The 16,862-nt window shown below is 38.4% G+C and overlaps 2 protein-coding genes across 2 annotated transcripts in view; one reads left to right on the top strand and one right to left on the bottom strand.

The window, feature by feature from the left end:
• The window catches only part of LOC131425139 (uncharacterized), a 39,585-nt gene extending 33,048 nt beyond the window's left edge, over positions 1-6,537 (top strand). The window contains exons 5-10 of the mRNA XM_058586755.1: positions 3,693-3,851; positions 3,920-4,048; positions 4,110-4,410; positions 4,891-5,121; positions 5,240-5,331; positions 5,752-6,537. Of these exons, the coding sequence (XP_058442738.1) occupies positions 3,693-3,851; positions 3,920-4,048; positions 4,110-4,410; positions 4,891-5,121; positions 5,240-5,331; positions 5,752-5,778 (939 nt within the window). The 3' untranslated portion in view covers positions 5,779-6,537. The remainder of the gene's footprint in view (positions 1-3,692; positions 3,852-3,919; positions 4,049-4,109; positions 4,411-4,890; positions 5,122-5,239; positions 5,332-5,751) is intronic.
• Positions 6,538-14,080: 7,543 nt separating this feature from the next.
• Positions 14,081-15,948, bottom strand: LOC131425138 (protein AAR2 homolog). The gene is made up of 2 exons (XM_058586753.1): positions 15,483-15,948; positions 14,081-14,856 (listed from the first exon to the last, which is right to left on the bottom strand). Exons 1-2 carry the CDS (start codon positions 15,869-15,871, stop codon positions 14,109-14,111), a joined length of 1,137 nt encoding a protein of 378 aa, XP_058442736.1. The 5' UTR covers positions 15,872-15,948; the 3' UTR covers positions 14,081-14,108.
• Positions 15,949-16,862: the final 914 nt, after the last annotated feature.

Below are 16,862 nucleotides of genomic sequence, written 5' to 3'. Positions count from 1 at the left end.
TCAAGATATGTGAAAATCGGTTCAACCATTGCTGAGAAAACGAAGTAAGTTCCGTTTTTGAAGCTTTTCTTCGCTACTATTGGTGATTTTGGAATCAGAAACCGGTGTATAGTAGTCTCAAAGTGGGTTTCTCTATCCACTAACTAAAAAGATCTGTGCGTCCCAGATACTCGGAGGTAGCACATCACTCTATCCATCGTTGCTTTGACCAATCGCGTCAGTTTATCCGGGGAACCGTATTCGTGCATTATCTGCCATAGCTGTTCTCGATCGATTGTGTCGTATGCCGCTTTGAAGTCAATGAATAAGTGATGCGTGGGTACGTTGTATTCACGACACTTCTGGAGTACTTGTCTTATCGCGAATGTGTAATCCGTAGTTGCACGGACTCCAGTAAATCACGCTTGGTACGGCCCTACGAATTCCTTAGCTATTGGTGATCCTCCTTCCAAATCTTAGAAATCATCCAGTGCAGCGCTCTAGCCAATGCCTCTCCACCATGTTTGAACAGCTCGCGTGGTAACTGGTCATTGCCCGCGGCTTTGTTGTTCATCAGCTTGCCGATCTCCTCACTTATATTTGACAGATCAGGTGCTGGGAATCTGTCGTCGGCTGAGCGTGCACCCAGATTCATTCCTGTGCCGTTATATCTGTATCTTGTGCTTCACCATTCAGAAGCTCGTCATAGTACTGCTTCCACCTGTTGTTCACCTATCGTTCGTTCGTGAAGCCTATACGTGAGCGGTTCACCTTTTCATAGAACTTCCGTGTGTCATTTGCGCGGTACAGCTGTTCCATCGCTTCGTGATCTTGGTCTTCCTGGTGGCGCTTTTTCCTCCGGAAAACTGTGTTCTGTCAGTTTCGCGCCTGTCTGTATCGTTTCTCGTTCGCTCTCGTGCGGTGTTGCAGCATCCTCGCCCTTGCTGCATTCTTCTCTTCGACCAACTGCTGACATTCGCCGTCAAACCAGTTATTTCCTCGATTCGATAACCTCGTACCTAGTATGGTAGTAGCGGACTTTATGTTCCTCCAGCCGTCTTCAAGAGTCGCCGCGCCAAGCTGCTCTTCCGTTGGTAGCACTAGCTGCAGTTGTTGCGCGTATTCCTCTGCAGTACGAACGCTACGTAGCTGTGCGTTGCTACGAGTGTTGTGCACCGTCGATAGTTTTGAGCGCATACAAACCGCGCAAGGTAGTGATCAGAATCAATGTTGGCACTGCGGACATTGATGACGTTGGAGAAGAATCGCCCGTCGATGAGATGAGAAAGTGGTCGATTTGAATTTCCGTATGTTGATCAGATGATCTCCAGGTGGCTTTGTGGATATCTTTGCGGGAGAAGAAGGCGCTTCGAACTACAATTCCGCGGGAGGCTGCAAAGTTTACGCATCGTTGACCGTTGTCGTTTGTTACCGCATGTAGGCTCTCCAGCCCGTTCATGGGCCTGTACATTGCCTCCCGACCTACCTGAGCATTCATGATGCCGATGAAGAGTTTTACATGCAGCCGTGGACAGCTGTCGTAGGTTCGTTCCAGCTGCGCGTAAAATGCTCCCTTCTCGTCATCGGGTCTCGTCTCATGTGGCCAGTGCACGTTGATGATGCTGTAATTGAAGAAACGGCTCTTGATTTTCAATACGCACATCCTATCACTGATTGGCTGCCACCCAATCACGCGCTGACGCATCTTGCACAACACTACAAACCCCGTTCCTAGAACGCTGGTTGTACCACAGCTCTGGTAAAAGGGAGCCGCTCGATGCCCACTTTTCCACACCTTCTGTCCCGTCCAACAAAGTTCCTGCAGTGCTACGATATCGAAGCCACGGATTTGAAGCTCATAATGCAGCATTCGGTCGTATTCTGCGAAGTCCTTTGTTCGTTGCGTAGGTCTTTGCCGATTATTCCGAGGCGATTTGTTAGGCCTGCACCAACCTCCTGTCTCGCCGGAGGGCCATCGTATCAGCACTGTTTAGAGTCCCACATTGACACAAGGACGGTAATCAGTCGCTCCTAACATGGATAACAAACGCTGTTGCGAGCCGCCCCAACATGGGGAACAGACGCTCGGGTAGACTCATTCTCTGTAAAGAGAAGGCAACACCCCCCCCCCCCTTCCCTGTCAGCATACGACCAAGGTGTCACCGGGTTTGGTTACCCGATCTTTCCTATGGTTATTCGTACCCCAGCCGGCACCGCGGGGAGGTAGGGATAGGAGTTACTGGACAAGAGGCTGAAAACCACATTGGGCCCTGAATTGTGCATTATCCAGTCGTTTACCAACCGGAGAACAAAATGTGTCAGGTTCCTTTACGCAACCCTGTATGACAGGACCTCAATATTCCAAGTTCGGGTTTCGAAATTAAATAAGTATGATCAACTATTCCCATAAATATATAAATGTATGTCTACATAATATAATATAATATTATGTTATTATAATTATGTGTCCTGCGCATCGGCAGTGGTGCAAAGGGCCAACGAGAAAGGTATCCATCCTGGGCAATTGTTTGCCTTCGCCTTGACCTGGGCCCAGGTCAAATTCTGATCGACTCGCTTAAATTCCTTGTTCAGGCTCCGCCGCCATGAGCCCCTAGGTCTACCTCTGCTGCGATGTCCAGCTGGATTCCAGTCCAGCGTTTGCTTGCAGATTTCGTTTCCGCTCTTTCGAAATTAGTGTCCGACTCACCGCCACTTACGTTCCCGAATTTCAGTCAATATCGGCTTCTGATGACAACGAGGATGGAGCTCGGCATTCGAAATCCAATTGTCAGGCCACCAGGCACGAATTATGTACCGCAGACATCGGTTGATAAACACCTGCAGCTTTAGCATGCTTTCAGCTGATATACCCCAGGTTTCGCTGGCGTACAACAGTACAGATTTCACGTTTGTGTTGAAAATTCGGATCTTCGTGCGTAGACGTATCTGATTTGATCTCCAGATATTTTGTAGACTCGCAAAGGCAGACCTTGCCTTCTTAATCGGCGCGCCTATGTCGCTCTTGGTCCCATCGTATGACGCTATCTGGCTGCCAAGATTTTGAAAGCTTTCAACTTTATCCACTACCTGACCAGCATTCGACGAGATCGTTGAGCTTACTCTGCATGTCAGAGCACCGTTGCGATACTAGAACAACGTCATCTGCCAAATCGAGGTCGTTGAGATGCTCCATAGTGATAGGCTGCCAAAGCAGCCCACGGTTTTGTACACGATCAATGGCACCAACCATTATCTCGTCTATCACGATGAGGAACAGTACCGGTGATAGAATACATCCTTGCCTCACTCCAGCGACTACCCGAATAAGGTCAGACAAGACTCCATTATGCAGTACTCTACACGTGAAAGCCTCATACTGCGCTTCGATGAGGTTGACGATTTTATCTGGGATGCCCTTGCGCCTTTAAGCGCCCCACAGGTTTTCGTGACTGAGTAGGTTGAAGGCTTTTTCGTAGTCAATGAAGAACAAGTAAAGTTGAAATTCATTGACCTGCTCCAGAAAAATACGAAGCGTGACAATATGGATAATAATATAATATAATATAATATAATATAATATAATATAATATAATATAATATAATATAATCTAAAATAATATAATATAATATATTATAATACAATATAATATAATATATTATAATATTGTACTATATAATAGTTTCAACGTTTTACCAAACATTTTGTTTTACAGTTGCTTCCGGGAACGGTACGACTAACATTTGGTCAACATAACACACCAGAGACTACAGCACAAGCAATTCCTAAAACAACAGCTGCTTCACAGCCCGAAGAAGTTCTAAAAGTCACTTCAGGATCCAGTTCGCTTACTAAGAACGGCCAGCGACGAGGAGTAAAAAAAATCACCCTTAATTAATGGAATAAAATTAAGAACAAGTCTATTACTTTTCATATTTAAAGGATGCTGAAGTGCTGTTGCGACACAGCGGGGGTCAATATTCTGCATTTGATATGGCGCAATATGTATTCTGGACTGGTGATGAAGCTGGAGTAGCACGAGGTGTCGAAGAGCTCATTCAGAAGGGTTTGGTAAAGAGAAATGAGTTTATATGATTATATTACTTCTATTTGTATGACCCTGTGTTTTTAGATGACCCGTGAAAATGCCATCAAATTCCTAAGGGATATACGTCTCGGCATTGATTATTTGCAGAATACATACTCAAGTCGCTCGCTTAAGACGGAGCGTCAATCACATTCTGAACAAGAACATTTAAGTAGCACTGCAATGACTACCGCAACTGAAGCCCAGACGACGGTCGCTACGCAAACTGAAGCTTTAATAGCCAACGATCTGATCGAACCACAAGTCACACTTCCTCCTGAAATACTTAAAATTATCGAACGATTGCCGAATTTGCTTAAGTTTAATGATTTGAATGATCAATCGGGTGAGTAAGAGTATTCTTATTTTCTCTTCGTTTCGTCAGTGTATAACAGTTGATTTCTCCTACCTAGGAGTTCAACATGAACCTATGATCGTATAGTTTAAACATAAACTGATATGCACTGACGAATCGAAGATAAAACGTTGTGAGAATTAATACCGGTTACGTGCCCTAAGCACAAAATAAGGCCAATCCATAAATGACCAAACCTGAAGTGTTTTCGTTCGGTACGTCAGCTAGGACATTGCACTGCGGTGCAAAACCAAAAAATGTTCTGCACTTTACGTCTGCTACGGACCAGCAGACGTAAAGTGCAGAATGTTGAACTACTAAATGGTATAATAGTTCAACATAAACTGATATACATCAACAACTCGAAGACGAAAAGTAAAAAAATATGTAAACTTAAGGACAAATTAAGCCTAACTCCTAGAAGAAAAGTATTTTTGTTTACTGTTGTTGATACACATATCTTTGTAACAGAATCAACACAAGACTACGATGACGTGGTAGGCAGACTTAGACTAGCAGACTTTTTGTACGCAGAATATTCACTCGAGGAGGTAATCTACCAGCTGGCCAAAGTAATGTTTACCCAATCGTTGACACGCGGTTCGGAACCGGCACAACATGCATTAGAAAAATTAACAACATTCCTGGAATCGGAAGGTACTCACGGACGTATCTCCCCAGTTCTTCAAAAAAAGATTCTAGGTTTGTATAAAAATATGAGTTTATTCTTCTAGAATAGTAAAAAATAAGTTTAAAACAATCGAAAACGGAGGTACATGTAAGGTGCACTACTAATCAGATACATTTGAAAATATTTTAGATGTTCTTCTGGCGGCACTTGCTGACACTCTAGCTGAAAATCCGGAGCTAATGCAAGCTGCAAAATTGGCGTTAGGAAAACACATGGAAAAGGTAATACATAAGTAATTTACTGTTACAACATAGCATTATGCACAAATGTCATGCCGTACTAAATTGCTTAGAATTAAAAAAATGTTTTTGATGAATTGTTAAACAGTAATAGAAAATAAAAACAACTAAATACTCATTTCTTCCTGTTATAGTTTATTGTGCCTTTTCACGGATATAAGAAATATGTACAAATACACTGCAGATCTACTTTTTTAGTATTGTTGGTATCATTTTTGCATAGGACACCCTTTGTGGGGTACTGAAAATATAGAAAATAAGTTCATGACGATTTTATGGCATAAATCACAAGACAAAATAAACTATCAAGATGATATAAGTGTTCAATGAATGTAAAACTAAATGATACAATTCAATTTTTCTTTACATGAATTTATATCTAAAATTTCATTACCTTTTCAGATACCACAACGATCTGAGAAGCAATAATTCTGGTGTAACAGCATTATGGATGTGATCCGCCCAGGAGAAGCTTGTACAATTTAATATTTAGTCGCGAAAAATACTTTTTTTTAGCACGATAAAAATAAATAAACCTGAATTTGAGCTTCATCTACTAACAGGCAACGATGAAACTTGAATAATACCTACTACTACTTGAAAATAGGTATGAAAAATTCCATTTTATGCAAAGTATAAACATAGAACGAAACCATGTTTTTAATATGCCGGTTTCGGTCAACATCACAACGTGAAACAATAAAACATTTGAAGATAATTGGAATCTCATTGCAGTTTTATGTTGAAACTTGATATATATAAATATCTAAAATATGGTCCAGCAAGTGAAGTGTATCTTATAGTTAGAATGATGGACATGGAACAGGGAAACAATAACATTTTAATTCCTTTTATAACAAATTGAGAAGTTGTGTACACTCTTTACTATCGATGCATTATATGCTACATATTTCATAAGAACCCAGAAAATGTACTCAAAAACACTTTACCAATATAGTACGAGTATGAAATACTATGTCCTACAAAACAGCTGTGAGATCTGCATGTTAATTTTGACAACCTTTGAAATAATTACCATGATGATTTACTATTATCCACATAAAAAATGTTTAATGCAAATAATTCTAGCAGGAAATATTTACATCTATACTATATATCAAACAGCTAAAACACAATTCGAATGTTAGAATCAAATCTAGTGAAATAAAAATCATACTCAATCTTTAACCACGGAGTTTAATTTAATTTGTTAATAATGATAGCAATTATTATTAAAATAATATTTGTTAATAATAATTTTAGCATTAAAACTGCCTTACTCTTCCCTATACGTGGCATAATTTGTTTTTGCATAAATATCTGTTTATTAATCTTGAGTGTGGAAACAAGATGACCTGTCTCGATCACAATTTTTCAGCTTGCAAATATTTCCCCGATTTCAAAACTGGGATAACTTTAGCTAACTTCCACATTTAAGGGAAGTATCTAAGCTTCCAGCACCCGTTAAAAATTTTAGCTAAGAATACTCAAATGTTTCAGCTCAATGTTGAAAGTATTGTCGAAACCGGAACTTTCATATTTTTGGATTTTTACACAATAGCCATCAGCTCATTCGCAGTGACTCTACCTGGGGTGACATCAGAGGAGGAATAGGCTTCGGTTTTTTCTTAAGCACCTTCGTTAAGGACCAGAAGGGCTTTGAATGTGGGAGAATTTCTCGAAGCTTTTGCTGTTCCTGTTGCGAAGCTCAGTTATCCTTTCCTGGATTATCCTAGTTTAGTTGTTATAAGAGGTCTTCTTATTTAGGATGCCAGTTCGTTGATACTGCCTCAGGTATATATTTCGAAGTCAGATGAGTTTCGTGGTGACACTGTCAATTTGAAGAGAGGAACTCGGCATATGTTGTACTGGAACCGTCCTATCACGAACGACTGTGATTGAATGCTGGAAGATAGGATAGGACCGCGTCGATTTCCATCGGGGAATCTAGTGGCAAATCGATATTAATAAGTTAGTCGGCGATTTGTTGAAATTGGACCCAGTCGGTGGGATAATAGTTCCGAGATTGAATAGGCATGTTTCTGGTGAAGACCCCAACGTCAATATTACTGGAAAGTGGTTGGAAGAGAGCTCGTTGAAGACAACCGGAGAGCTTTCTATGACGATGTTACTGATGATTATATCTAAAATGGAATAAACTTCCGATCTGGAAAGGATCTGGAGCGAGGATGCTGTACTGTCCAGCTTCGTAGTATTCGGCAAGCACGAATCCGTTTCAATTCTGTCTTTTGTTTCCACACAGCTCATGCCGTGCGTTCAGGTCCCAGCAATGGTGAATTTGTTGTGTCGTCGAGTGAGCATAGCCAGATCTTGCTTCAATGACGTGTACGTACCATATTGAAGATTGGTTTGTTCACTATACGTGGCCGGGTGTCATTAAAAATTAGAAAACTAGCCGCGTAAGCTTTTTCTGTCATAATTTTAATAATTATTTTACGACAATCAATTAGGCTATAACTAATTATACGATAATAGCTCAGTGATCTGTGAATGGATTTATATAATTTAACTACCAATCGATTCGGAAACATTTAACTTAAACATGTATGGTAACGTCGTTTCAGTATTTCAACGGCATACTATTGAAAAGTTGGTTAGAATCGAGCTTTGTTTTCACAATCCAATCACATAAATGATGTCATCCTATTGATTTTTCGTGTAGGACCGATGGTTGCGATCGTTGATCTGCACCTAGAATTTCATATAGTAGCTGATATGCTTCGCTCGGTACAGAGAGTATTTACGCCATCGCATGATCGTTCGCACAAAAGGTAATCTATAAATATGTAAAATGTCATCTTACAATTTTAACTTTGTTTAGCAGCCAGCTGCAAACGAAGCTAGCTTGTCGCTCGTTGGAGGCTTGTTTTTTTGTTGTGAGTCATTTTCTTCCGTCAGCTGCACCCCGTGTTTGAGTATATTGAATCTGTTGGTTCTACGGGGACTAGCATGTCAATTCAGAACTTTCGGTGATAGATTTTTTGGACCTAATTTTAAGCGCTTGTATATCGGTAATTTATTGATGAATTTGCCGTATTTAACATGTGTGCATTGCGGCGCTGTATGCCAAATATGTGTTCATTTGTGTGGATGTTCACTGCACTGATTCACCGGTCGTTTTTTAGACAATCACGTACATAGTTTAAAAAGAGAGAAATGTTGACTTCGTGCGCGAAAGTAGCGGTGGTGAACGTCAAGGTAATTAACACATTAACGTTAAAAGACAGAAGTGGTAATTCGAATTGTAGCAATAAACTGGTAGTTGTCGGGACAATCTCTAGTATCAAATAGACATACGACTTGAAAACATAACTTGATGCATTTAGATCAGGTAATGAACAATATTATATTTGATCTATTATATTGATCAATAAAAACTTCAAATATTCCAGGTAACGCAGTAAATAGCGATAGTTTCAGGGTGAAAATGAAATTTCTGGCCTTTCACTGTCATTATATTCTCATTCATTCAATTGACTTTTGTTATCAGACTCAAATGAGATACATTGCTTTCCTACATTTCAAGCACGAATGAATTTATCTGTTTCACTGGTTCAGCTGCCGCCACTGAATAAATCCGAATGAATAAGCTCGATGGCAGAAAATCAGAAAATGAACAAAGGGTGGCGATTAAAAATGAAGATTGGAAGAGAAAGTAATAAATTGTTTACCGATCATGGAACTATCATTATTACACAGAGAAAAAAAATGGATATTACAGGTCACAGAATTCTACAAACGCGATATTCCACTCGCACAGAATTTTACACGCTCCGAATGTAATTTGCACTCGGCTACCAAGTGCCGCTGTATGGATTTATATGTATCAATTCTTCAATGAACAGATATGAGCTCTGTGGTTCAGTCGAGTTACCGATGTGCTTGTGATCTAATGTTTCTCGGTTCAAGTCGCGCTGCTGATATAAAGGTCTTTTGTTTTTTATTTCGTTCGTATTCAAGCCATGTAATTTTCAAATCACAAAATTTTACATGTTCTTGAATAAAAATTTGTGTGAAATACGACGCTCCATCTTCTAAATTTGTAGGTCATTTTAGTTGATGGTAATACAAACTTACTTTAGCTATACAGGTTTCGGTATCAGATTCCGGAAGTAGCGGTCGAAAATTCCAAAACGAAACTAACATAGATGACTTGAGGTTTGGGAACAGTTCGAGAAGGTCAAATCAGGTAAACAAGATGGATGAGCAAGTAATTGAAGCACTAAACTGTTGAGTTTACCTATGGTAGCGATGTTCATGTGCTTCATGTAAGGCCTTTCACAGCGATTTAGGTCTTTAAGGGCTGAGGCCAGTAGGTCGCGTATAACCACGTGCCTCGCTCTGCTTATTACACTTCTCTCCATGCTCTCTTGCAAATGTGCAAAATAACTCTCGATGTGGCCAAGAAAATTTTGATATTTCTCTCATTTTTCGTTACGTTACCTAACTTCATTTTTATCGCAACAACATATCTCGGTTGATTTTCCAGAAGGCCGTAACAGCAAGTGACAGCTTCTCTTTGTTTACTTTCTCTTCTATTAATTACCAAGCGGTTTACACGTTTATCACTTAACTCTTTGCATAGAATGATGCTCGAAACGATCGACTTCTAAACAGAACTTTGAAATCCAAGAAAATCTTTTTAGATCACATCACAATAATCGAAAGAGAGATTGAACAAAGAGAAACTGTCACTTGCTGTTTATTTATTTTATTTATTTATTTATTTTTTCTCTAATTCATCCGACAATAAAAGGTCTTAATGAATATAATGTAGTCAAGTTATAAAATAGTGGAACGTAACACTTTCTGCGCAAATTTATGTGTAGGTTCGCCGAAATCGAAGAGATGTTCAACAGTCCCAAATGTTCTGATGCATGCTGTTATCGGTTCATAGAATCCAAACGTCGTTCGGTGAAATCTCGGTTGAAGTAAACCAGTAGAACGTAGCGATCGTTGTGAAGCACGGAAATCAAGACTCGATAAAAGCTTCGAAGAGTCAATATCGCCGTTTACTATTTTCGCAACAATAATTGCTTGCTGAATTTTTCTGCGCCGTTCCAGTGTGTCCAAACCAATCAGACGGCAGCGATCGGGATACGGTGGAAGATCTAGCGGATTTTGCCAGGGTAGATTCCTTAGAGCGAATCGAACAAATCTTTTTTGCACACGTTCAATTCGTAAACTCCAAGCTAGTTGATACGGACTCCAAACTATGCTAGCATTTTCAAGTATAGGCCGAACTAGCGAGCAGTATAATGCCTTCAAACAATGTGGATCCTTAAAATCACATCCGATCTTAGCAATAAATCCTAATTGTCGAGTCGCTTTTGTAATTAGTGTGGAACGATGTAGATTAAAAGTTAGTTTGGAATCCAACAAAACACCAAGGTCATTAACACGATCAACTCTTTGAAGCGTTTGTCCGTCAATTTTATAGTCAAAAAGAAATGGATTCAAAATTCGGTGGAATGTTATGACCTGACATTTTGCTATGCTGACGATAAGCCAGTTCCTTCGACACCAGGTAACAAATTTATCCAGAAGCTTTTGAAGACGCACGCAGTCGTCAATAGAGCGTACCTCAAGGTAAAGTTTCAAATCGTCGGCGTAAACTAATTTGCAGCCACTATCGAGCAGCAAAAAAGCGTCATTAAAAAACAGCGAGAACAGAAGTGGACCCAAGTTGCTGCCTTGAGGTACACCAGATATGTTCGAGAACGAGGATGACATACAGGAATCAAGCTTGACTCGTAAGACTCTACCACTTAAGTAAGAGCAAAGCCAGTCAATGAACTTTTGTGTTGCGCCCAGACGCGATAACTTGCACAAAGGAATACGGTGATCAATTCGGTCGAATGCCGCTTTTAGATCAGTATATACGGCATCAATTTGTACTTTTTCCTCCAAACGTGAAATACAGGTCGAGGTAAAATCCAGAAGATTAGTACTGACCGAACGCCCGGGCATAAAGCCGTGTTGATCAACTGAGATGTAATGTTTTGTACGAGAGAACAACTCATTGCTCGGCCTTCTGGAAAATCAATCAATTTTTTATGCACTAATCGCATCTAAATTAAATTATCTAGACATTGTCAGGATAGATTTTTTGCATACCTTTGAAGGCGAGATATTCAAAGAACAAGTTGAAAGTTTCCGTTTTCAGCTATGTAATTCAATTTAGTCAATGAATCATTCTGAAATTTTCACAGAATAATCTGAACTAATTTTCTAAGAGATTGTCAGTTGGGTTTTTTTATGTTCGTCACCGTTTCTTTAAAAAATCAGATTTGAAGCGTTAAATTAACCCTCTAGAACAGCCAAAACACACTGGCCTCAGACCTTAGTCAATTTAGTACTCCAAAAGAATACTATGACAATCCCAGAAAACCGGCATCATGATCTTTCCGACCCATTGAGCCTCCCTTCCAGGCACTCATGCTGCGACGACTTCAGTCCATTGTCGGGTAATCATTTATTTCTCTGACATGTAATAATAAATCTAGCTAAACTTGTACTCGAAGTGCACTTGCGCTAGTCTTTTTAGTCCTAAATAAGTATGTGCGAGATCCAGCGGCAGGATATCTTTCTAATTTGCAGAATCTTGCTCAACTATGGTAAGCTCGCGCACTTTCATTTTCCAGTCATCCAGAACAATTAAGTGTCTTATTATAATTTACAATTTTAGGTGCAGCATTCAATTCACGCTAGACTTTCGTTTTGCTATTGGTTAAAATGACAAGTTTATTTTTGTTTTATTCCGACGGAATTCTCGTGTGATTTATGCGATATGGAAATAAAATTTTCTTTAACACTTAGGGTGATCGTGTGATAAGTGTTAAAATTGTTGTAGGTAAAATATTTCTATAAAAGGCAGGAGGATTTTGTTACCGTTCCAGAACGTAGTGGAACGTTTTGAAAGATCGCGGCGAACAGTCGAGTTCGACTCTTTTATCTGTTATCTGTGTATTAATTGAATCGATATTCTACAGTACAAATCACGCGTTTTTTTTTAAACGGCTAATAAGTCATCCATCAACATTTACTTTGAAGAGTAAGAAGAACGGTGAATTGTTATAACGAGGAGGGAGCTGCAAGTATTTATAACCACGGGAGCTTCAGGTGTTATTGATCGGATGTGACGTGGAACGTTAATTCAAGTACGTTACAAGCACAGTTACTTTTTGGTTCTCAAAAGTTACTAAGAAGGTATTTCTAGAGAAAAAGGTGTTCCAAATGTTCCGAACAATGCGAATCAATCATAAAACTGACCCGATTTGACGAGAATACTGTGAAAATTAGGACTATTGTGAGATCTGAGGTAACTAAAATTTCAAATTATCGATATTTTAAACCAACTGTCAAATTACTTTATTTTTAATGTGCAATTGAACGAGAGTTTTATTAAAGTGATCCTTAAGCGAACCTTACACGATCATTAAAAGTGTCATTACTAAAAAATAATATCATTTTAATGAACGTTTATGGTGCAGTAATGACCAGATTCTATGCAAATTTAAAATATTATTACTTAGTTATAATTAGAAATGACAAAAATAAGACTCGTGTAAAGGCCGCTTTAGAAGCAACATAAAGTTTTCAGGTTAAAGAGTCAAAGACATCATATTAACAAGATATCCAGCTCTCAAATTTCCCGAACAAATCATTGGCAACATCTTTTTTGCGAGCATGGCGCCCTGCGTACTCGAATCTGGCACATAGAAGTAGGGGAGAGAAATGTCAAATTCGTGCTCGTCAAAATAGCAGCACTGCGCACCCATACAATTGGCATGATATTTTGAATGTGATGCCGTGCGATGGCATTGCTGAACTGAAGATTGACCTCGCTCCAAGCTGACAGGGTCTGACTCTATTCACCTTGATTTGTATTTGCCTTATATCCGCCGAAATTCTATCATTAGCCCAAATATATGCAACTATATCTATGTGCTTGCCAGTGCTAAGATCTATAGCAGGGGTTCCCAAAGTGGTCGATATAGACCCCTTGGGGTCGATATCCTTTTTGCGGGGGTCGACGTAACAAAAACTGACTATGGGGGTCGACGAGGTCTAGAAATCGACCCCCTATTGTTTGATATAAGTTGTTATTTGAAATATTTACGCTAAAAAAGTTGCGTTTATTTGACCATCCGCAGAAATTGGTAAGTATTTTACATCAATATTAAAAAAGAAATAAATTGAATTTTCAAAGAAATTTGTTGATGGGGGTATGAGGCCTAAGTTAATTTTAGTAAAGGGGTCCCTGACCCAAAATAGTTTGGGAACCCCTGATCTACAGTATTTAACCTTTCCATCTCCAAGCTTGTGTTCAAGTCTTGCTTGCATGCAGTTTTTTGTATAGCGTAAAGTTTATCTTGCGAAAGTGCAACGTAGCGATTCGTGGTCGGCTCTATGGTTATACTAGTCTGCCATTCCGGTTGAAACAAAGTTTTTCTCATTATAAATCGAGTTTATCCTATTTAAATTAGTTAATCCTAAGAACTCAAGATTTACTGGTCTTTTGAATGAAAACAAATTAAAAAACATATGTAGGCTAACAAATCGAATGTTTGAACCAAGTTTTAATTCTTTTTACGATTTCACTCTATATGATGACTTTAAAATAATGGTAAATGAACCATATATCCCTGAAGAATCATATTGTCATCAGTTTGTAGCAATATCTAATCTTTTGTCAAAACACAAACAGTTTATGTAACATTTAAGTATTTATTTATCTAAAATTCTACTATGGTAGGCATGTCATCAGGATCTTCTTCGAACAAATTGTCAAATTTCCATAATAAAGTTTCTCTTACACTTTTTTCCAGTTGCTGGGCAACACTTGTAATTCCTGCCTGGTAACAGTTAAGAACTAACCGCTTCACATCCAAGTACACCGTATTGTTTTGAGTCTGTTCCATGAGTTCGATTGGAAGTTCAACCAGCTGATACTGTAAAACTGTGAGATAGTTTTTGTAAAAGCCTTTATACTTTTCTACTGCCTTTTCGGAATTGCTTAAAAGAAGCAAAATTTTCCGCCAATGGTTTAACGCTTCTATGGAATGGCAGCAAACAAATAATACAAAGGTAAACTCAATTTCTTCGAAAAATTCTTTCTCGCGGTTGCTCAGGAGCATTTCGACAGCTGCTATGGAATCTATATAATGCATTGATACTTCTGCAGGAGATGCACCCTCAGGACAACGATGAGGAAGGCAAGTAAATTTTGGTGTAGTTCCAGGTACGGCTTTTAGTTTGGGAAGCAACTCTTCCGCATCCACGGACATACGAATTCTTGACCTTGGCGAAGTTGCTTCTGAATTTACCCCTCTTGGTCGGTCAGCATCAGAACATGAAAGAAGTTCTATTGTGTTACGTATTATTCCACTGTCTGGAGAATGTCTGCGAATTGTTTCTTCTGTGATGTTAGCCGATAACTTACTCCATTTCACGTACCCATCATAATCATATGGTGCCAAGTACCTGAAATAAAGAGCTAGGATTCAATTATGTCAAACATATGTGTGTCCTACTTCTATTACAATTTATCATTTCTATTTTGGGATAGGGCTTCATGGTAATACGAGTAAATGACATTGAACATTAAATTAACTAACATCACACACCTTCAGTAGAAAGGTAGTAACACTCAAATCAATACGTGGTCAGAACCTATATGAATTCGACAGTATTTTTATGTTGTAAATATAATAGTCAGCTTCGTTTACCAAATTCATAGAAATGTATGGCTTTCATATGTGGCAGGTAATAACTTTATAGAAGTGATTCATAAAACTCATGAATGGATTGTTCTACCGATACATCAATATTCTTGGCTTCCTTTAGTATTTTCGTAAAAATTAGATGCAATATAATTATTAGATCACGAACTATCTGAGTCGCTCAGTAAGCTCAGTCGCAAAATCATTTCCATGAATGGAATTTTAATAGAATATTTGGAAAATTTCCAAAAACATCAGATATGAACATACAAAACAATTCAAGTTGACAGAACTCCGTCACATTCACATTAACCTGGAATGCCTCACCTATCAGTCTTATGATTTTACCTCATATCGTCATTAAACAAACTCAAAAATCATATTTACCCATCTAGACTTCTAAGATTTCTTTTAATGTTTTGCAGTTCAGTTTCAATGTGATCATGAACTCGATGACGAAGTTCCTCTGTATTATTATCCCATTCTCGAATTAATATCTCTCCACGCTTGAAAAAGTGTATGAACCCGACCCTTGGTGCCATGTCTCCGTACGGGCCACGGCAAGAGCAGTAAACGAAATGTACACCTTCCGGAATCAATTTAACTCCGCGGAAATCTTCACCAACGTAGAAGCTTTTAAGATCTATGCCAAACTCGGTTCCAGGAGGTACACCGGCAATTATTAAAAATGCACAATTCTCAAACAGTTTCAACGCAGTTTCAGGCGACATGGTTGACATCGACAAACTTTCATATTTTAATTCATTTGCAGACATATCCGAATAATATTCAGCTTATAAAATAGTGATATACGTATCTAAACTATACGAATGAATAAATACAATCAAACCAAAACAAATCTAGAATACACGAAAAATGAGAACTATTCGTATTTTTGAGAATTTGAAACTCAAGCACAGGTGGCGCGATTTTGCTACGTGTGAGTGCGGTTGTCTGTTTGTTTTTGGAAAAACGAAGAAAATTGTGAACATCGAGTGTTACCCGTCGAATCACGTACAGTTGTTTTAACCGAGAAGTATTATTATTGTATTATATTATATATATATATATATATATATATATATATATATATATATATATATATATATATATATATATATATATATATATATATATATATATATATATATATATATATATATATATATATATATATATATATATATATATATATATATATATATCAAGACGGAAATACTTGATAATTTGGATAATTAAACTACATACGAAAACATTACATATTAGCTCTGAAATAGAACTTTGAGCCATGTTTTGTTCCGATGTTTACCTGCGTCGATCCCGGCGCCATAATTAATTTCGTGAGAAAATTACAAGCATGGCCAAAACCGGTCTATCTCACCCCCATATTTCACCTGTTTTTCTAAGTAGGGCGAATCTTACAAAAGTAAACAAATGCTTCAAAATGCAACAATTTTGCCTAAAAATTCGGATTCTATAAAAATCTCAATCTTAGTAATACAAAGAACTATAAAGGGCGAAACTGTCATTCCATTTGTTTACGTAAGTTTTTGACACAGATTTTCACAGATTTCAGAAAATGATCACAGATTTTCACAGATTCTTGAATAAATCACAGATTTTGGAAATCGAGCACAGTTTAGCACCAAAAACTACTGAGCGGTTGAGGAAAAAGGTACAGAGCGTGTTGGTAGTGAGACCTGCTATAATGGTGCGGAAAATGGGTAGTGTGAGACCTTTTTTTTTTGCTCACCAAATTGATTTTGA

This window comes from Malaya genurostris, chromosome 1 (assembly GCF_030247185.1).
Source record: "Malaya genurostris strain Urasoe2022 chromosome 1, Malgen_1.1, whole genome shotgun sequence".
Taxonomy (NCBI): Eukaryota; Metazoa; Arthropoda; class Insecta; order Diptera; family Culicidae; genus Malaya; species Malaya genurostris.
Note: the sequence above shows the minus strand (reverse complement) of the source record. Positions and strands in the feature narration are given on the sequence as shown.

What these genes read in the sequence shown, in the direction of transcription:
- LOC131425138 (XM_058586753.1), bottom strand. Translation starts at nt 15,871, where the DNA reads ATGTCTGCAAATGAATTAAAATATGAAAGTTTGTCGATGTCAACCATG. An exon ending in AATCTTAGAAGTCTAGATGG is followed by an intron (nt 14,857 to 15,482) that starts GTAAATATGATT and finishes TCTTTATTTCAG; the next exon opens with GTACTTGGCACCATATGATT.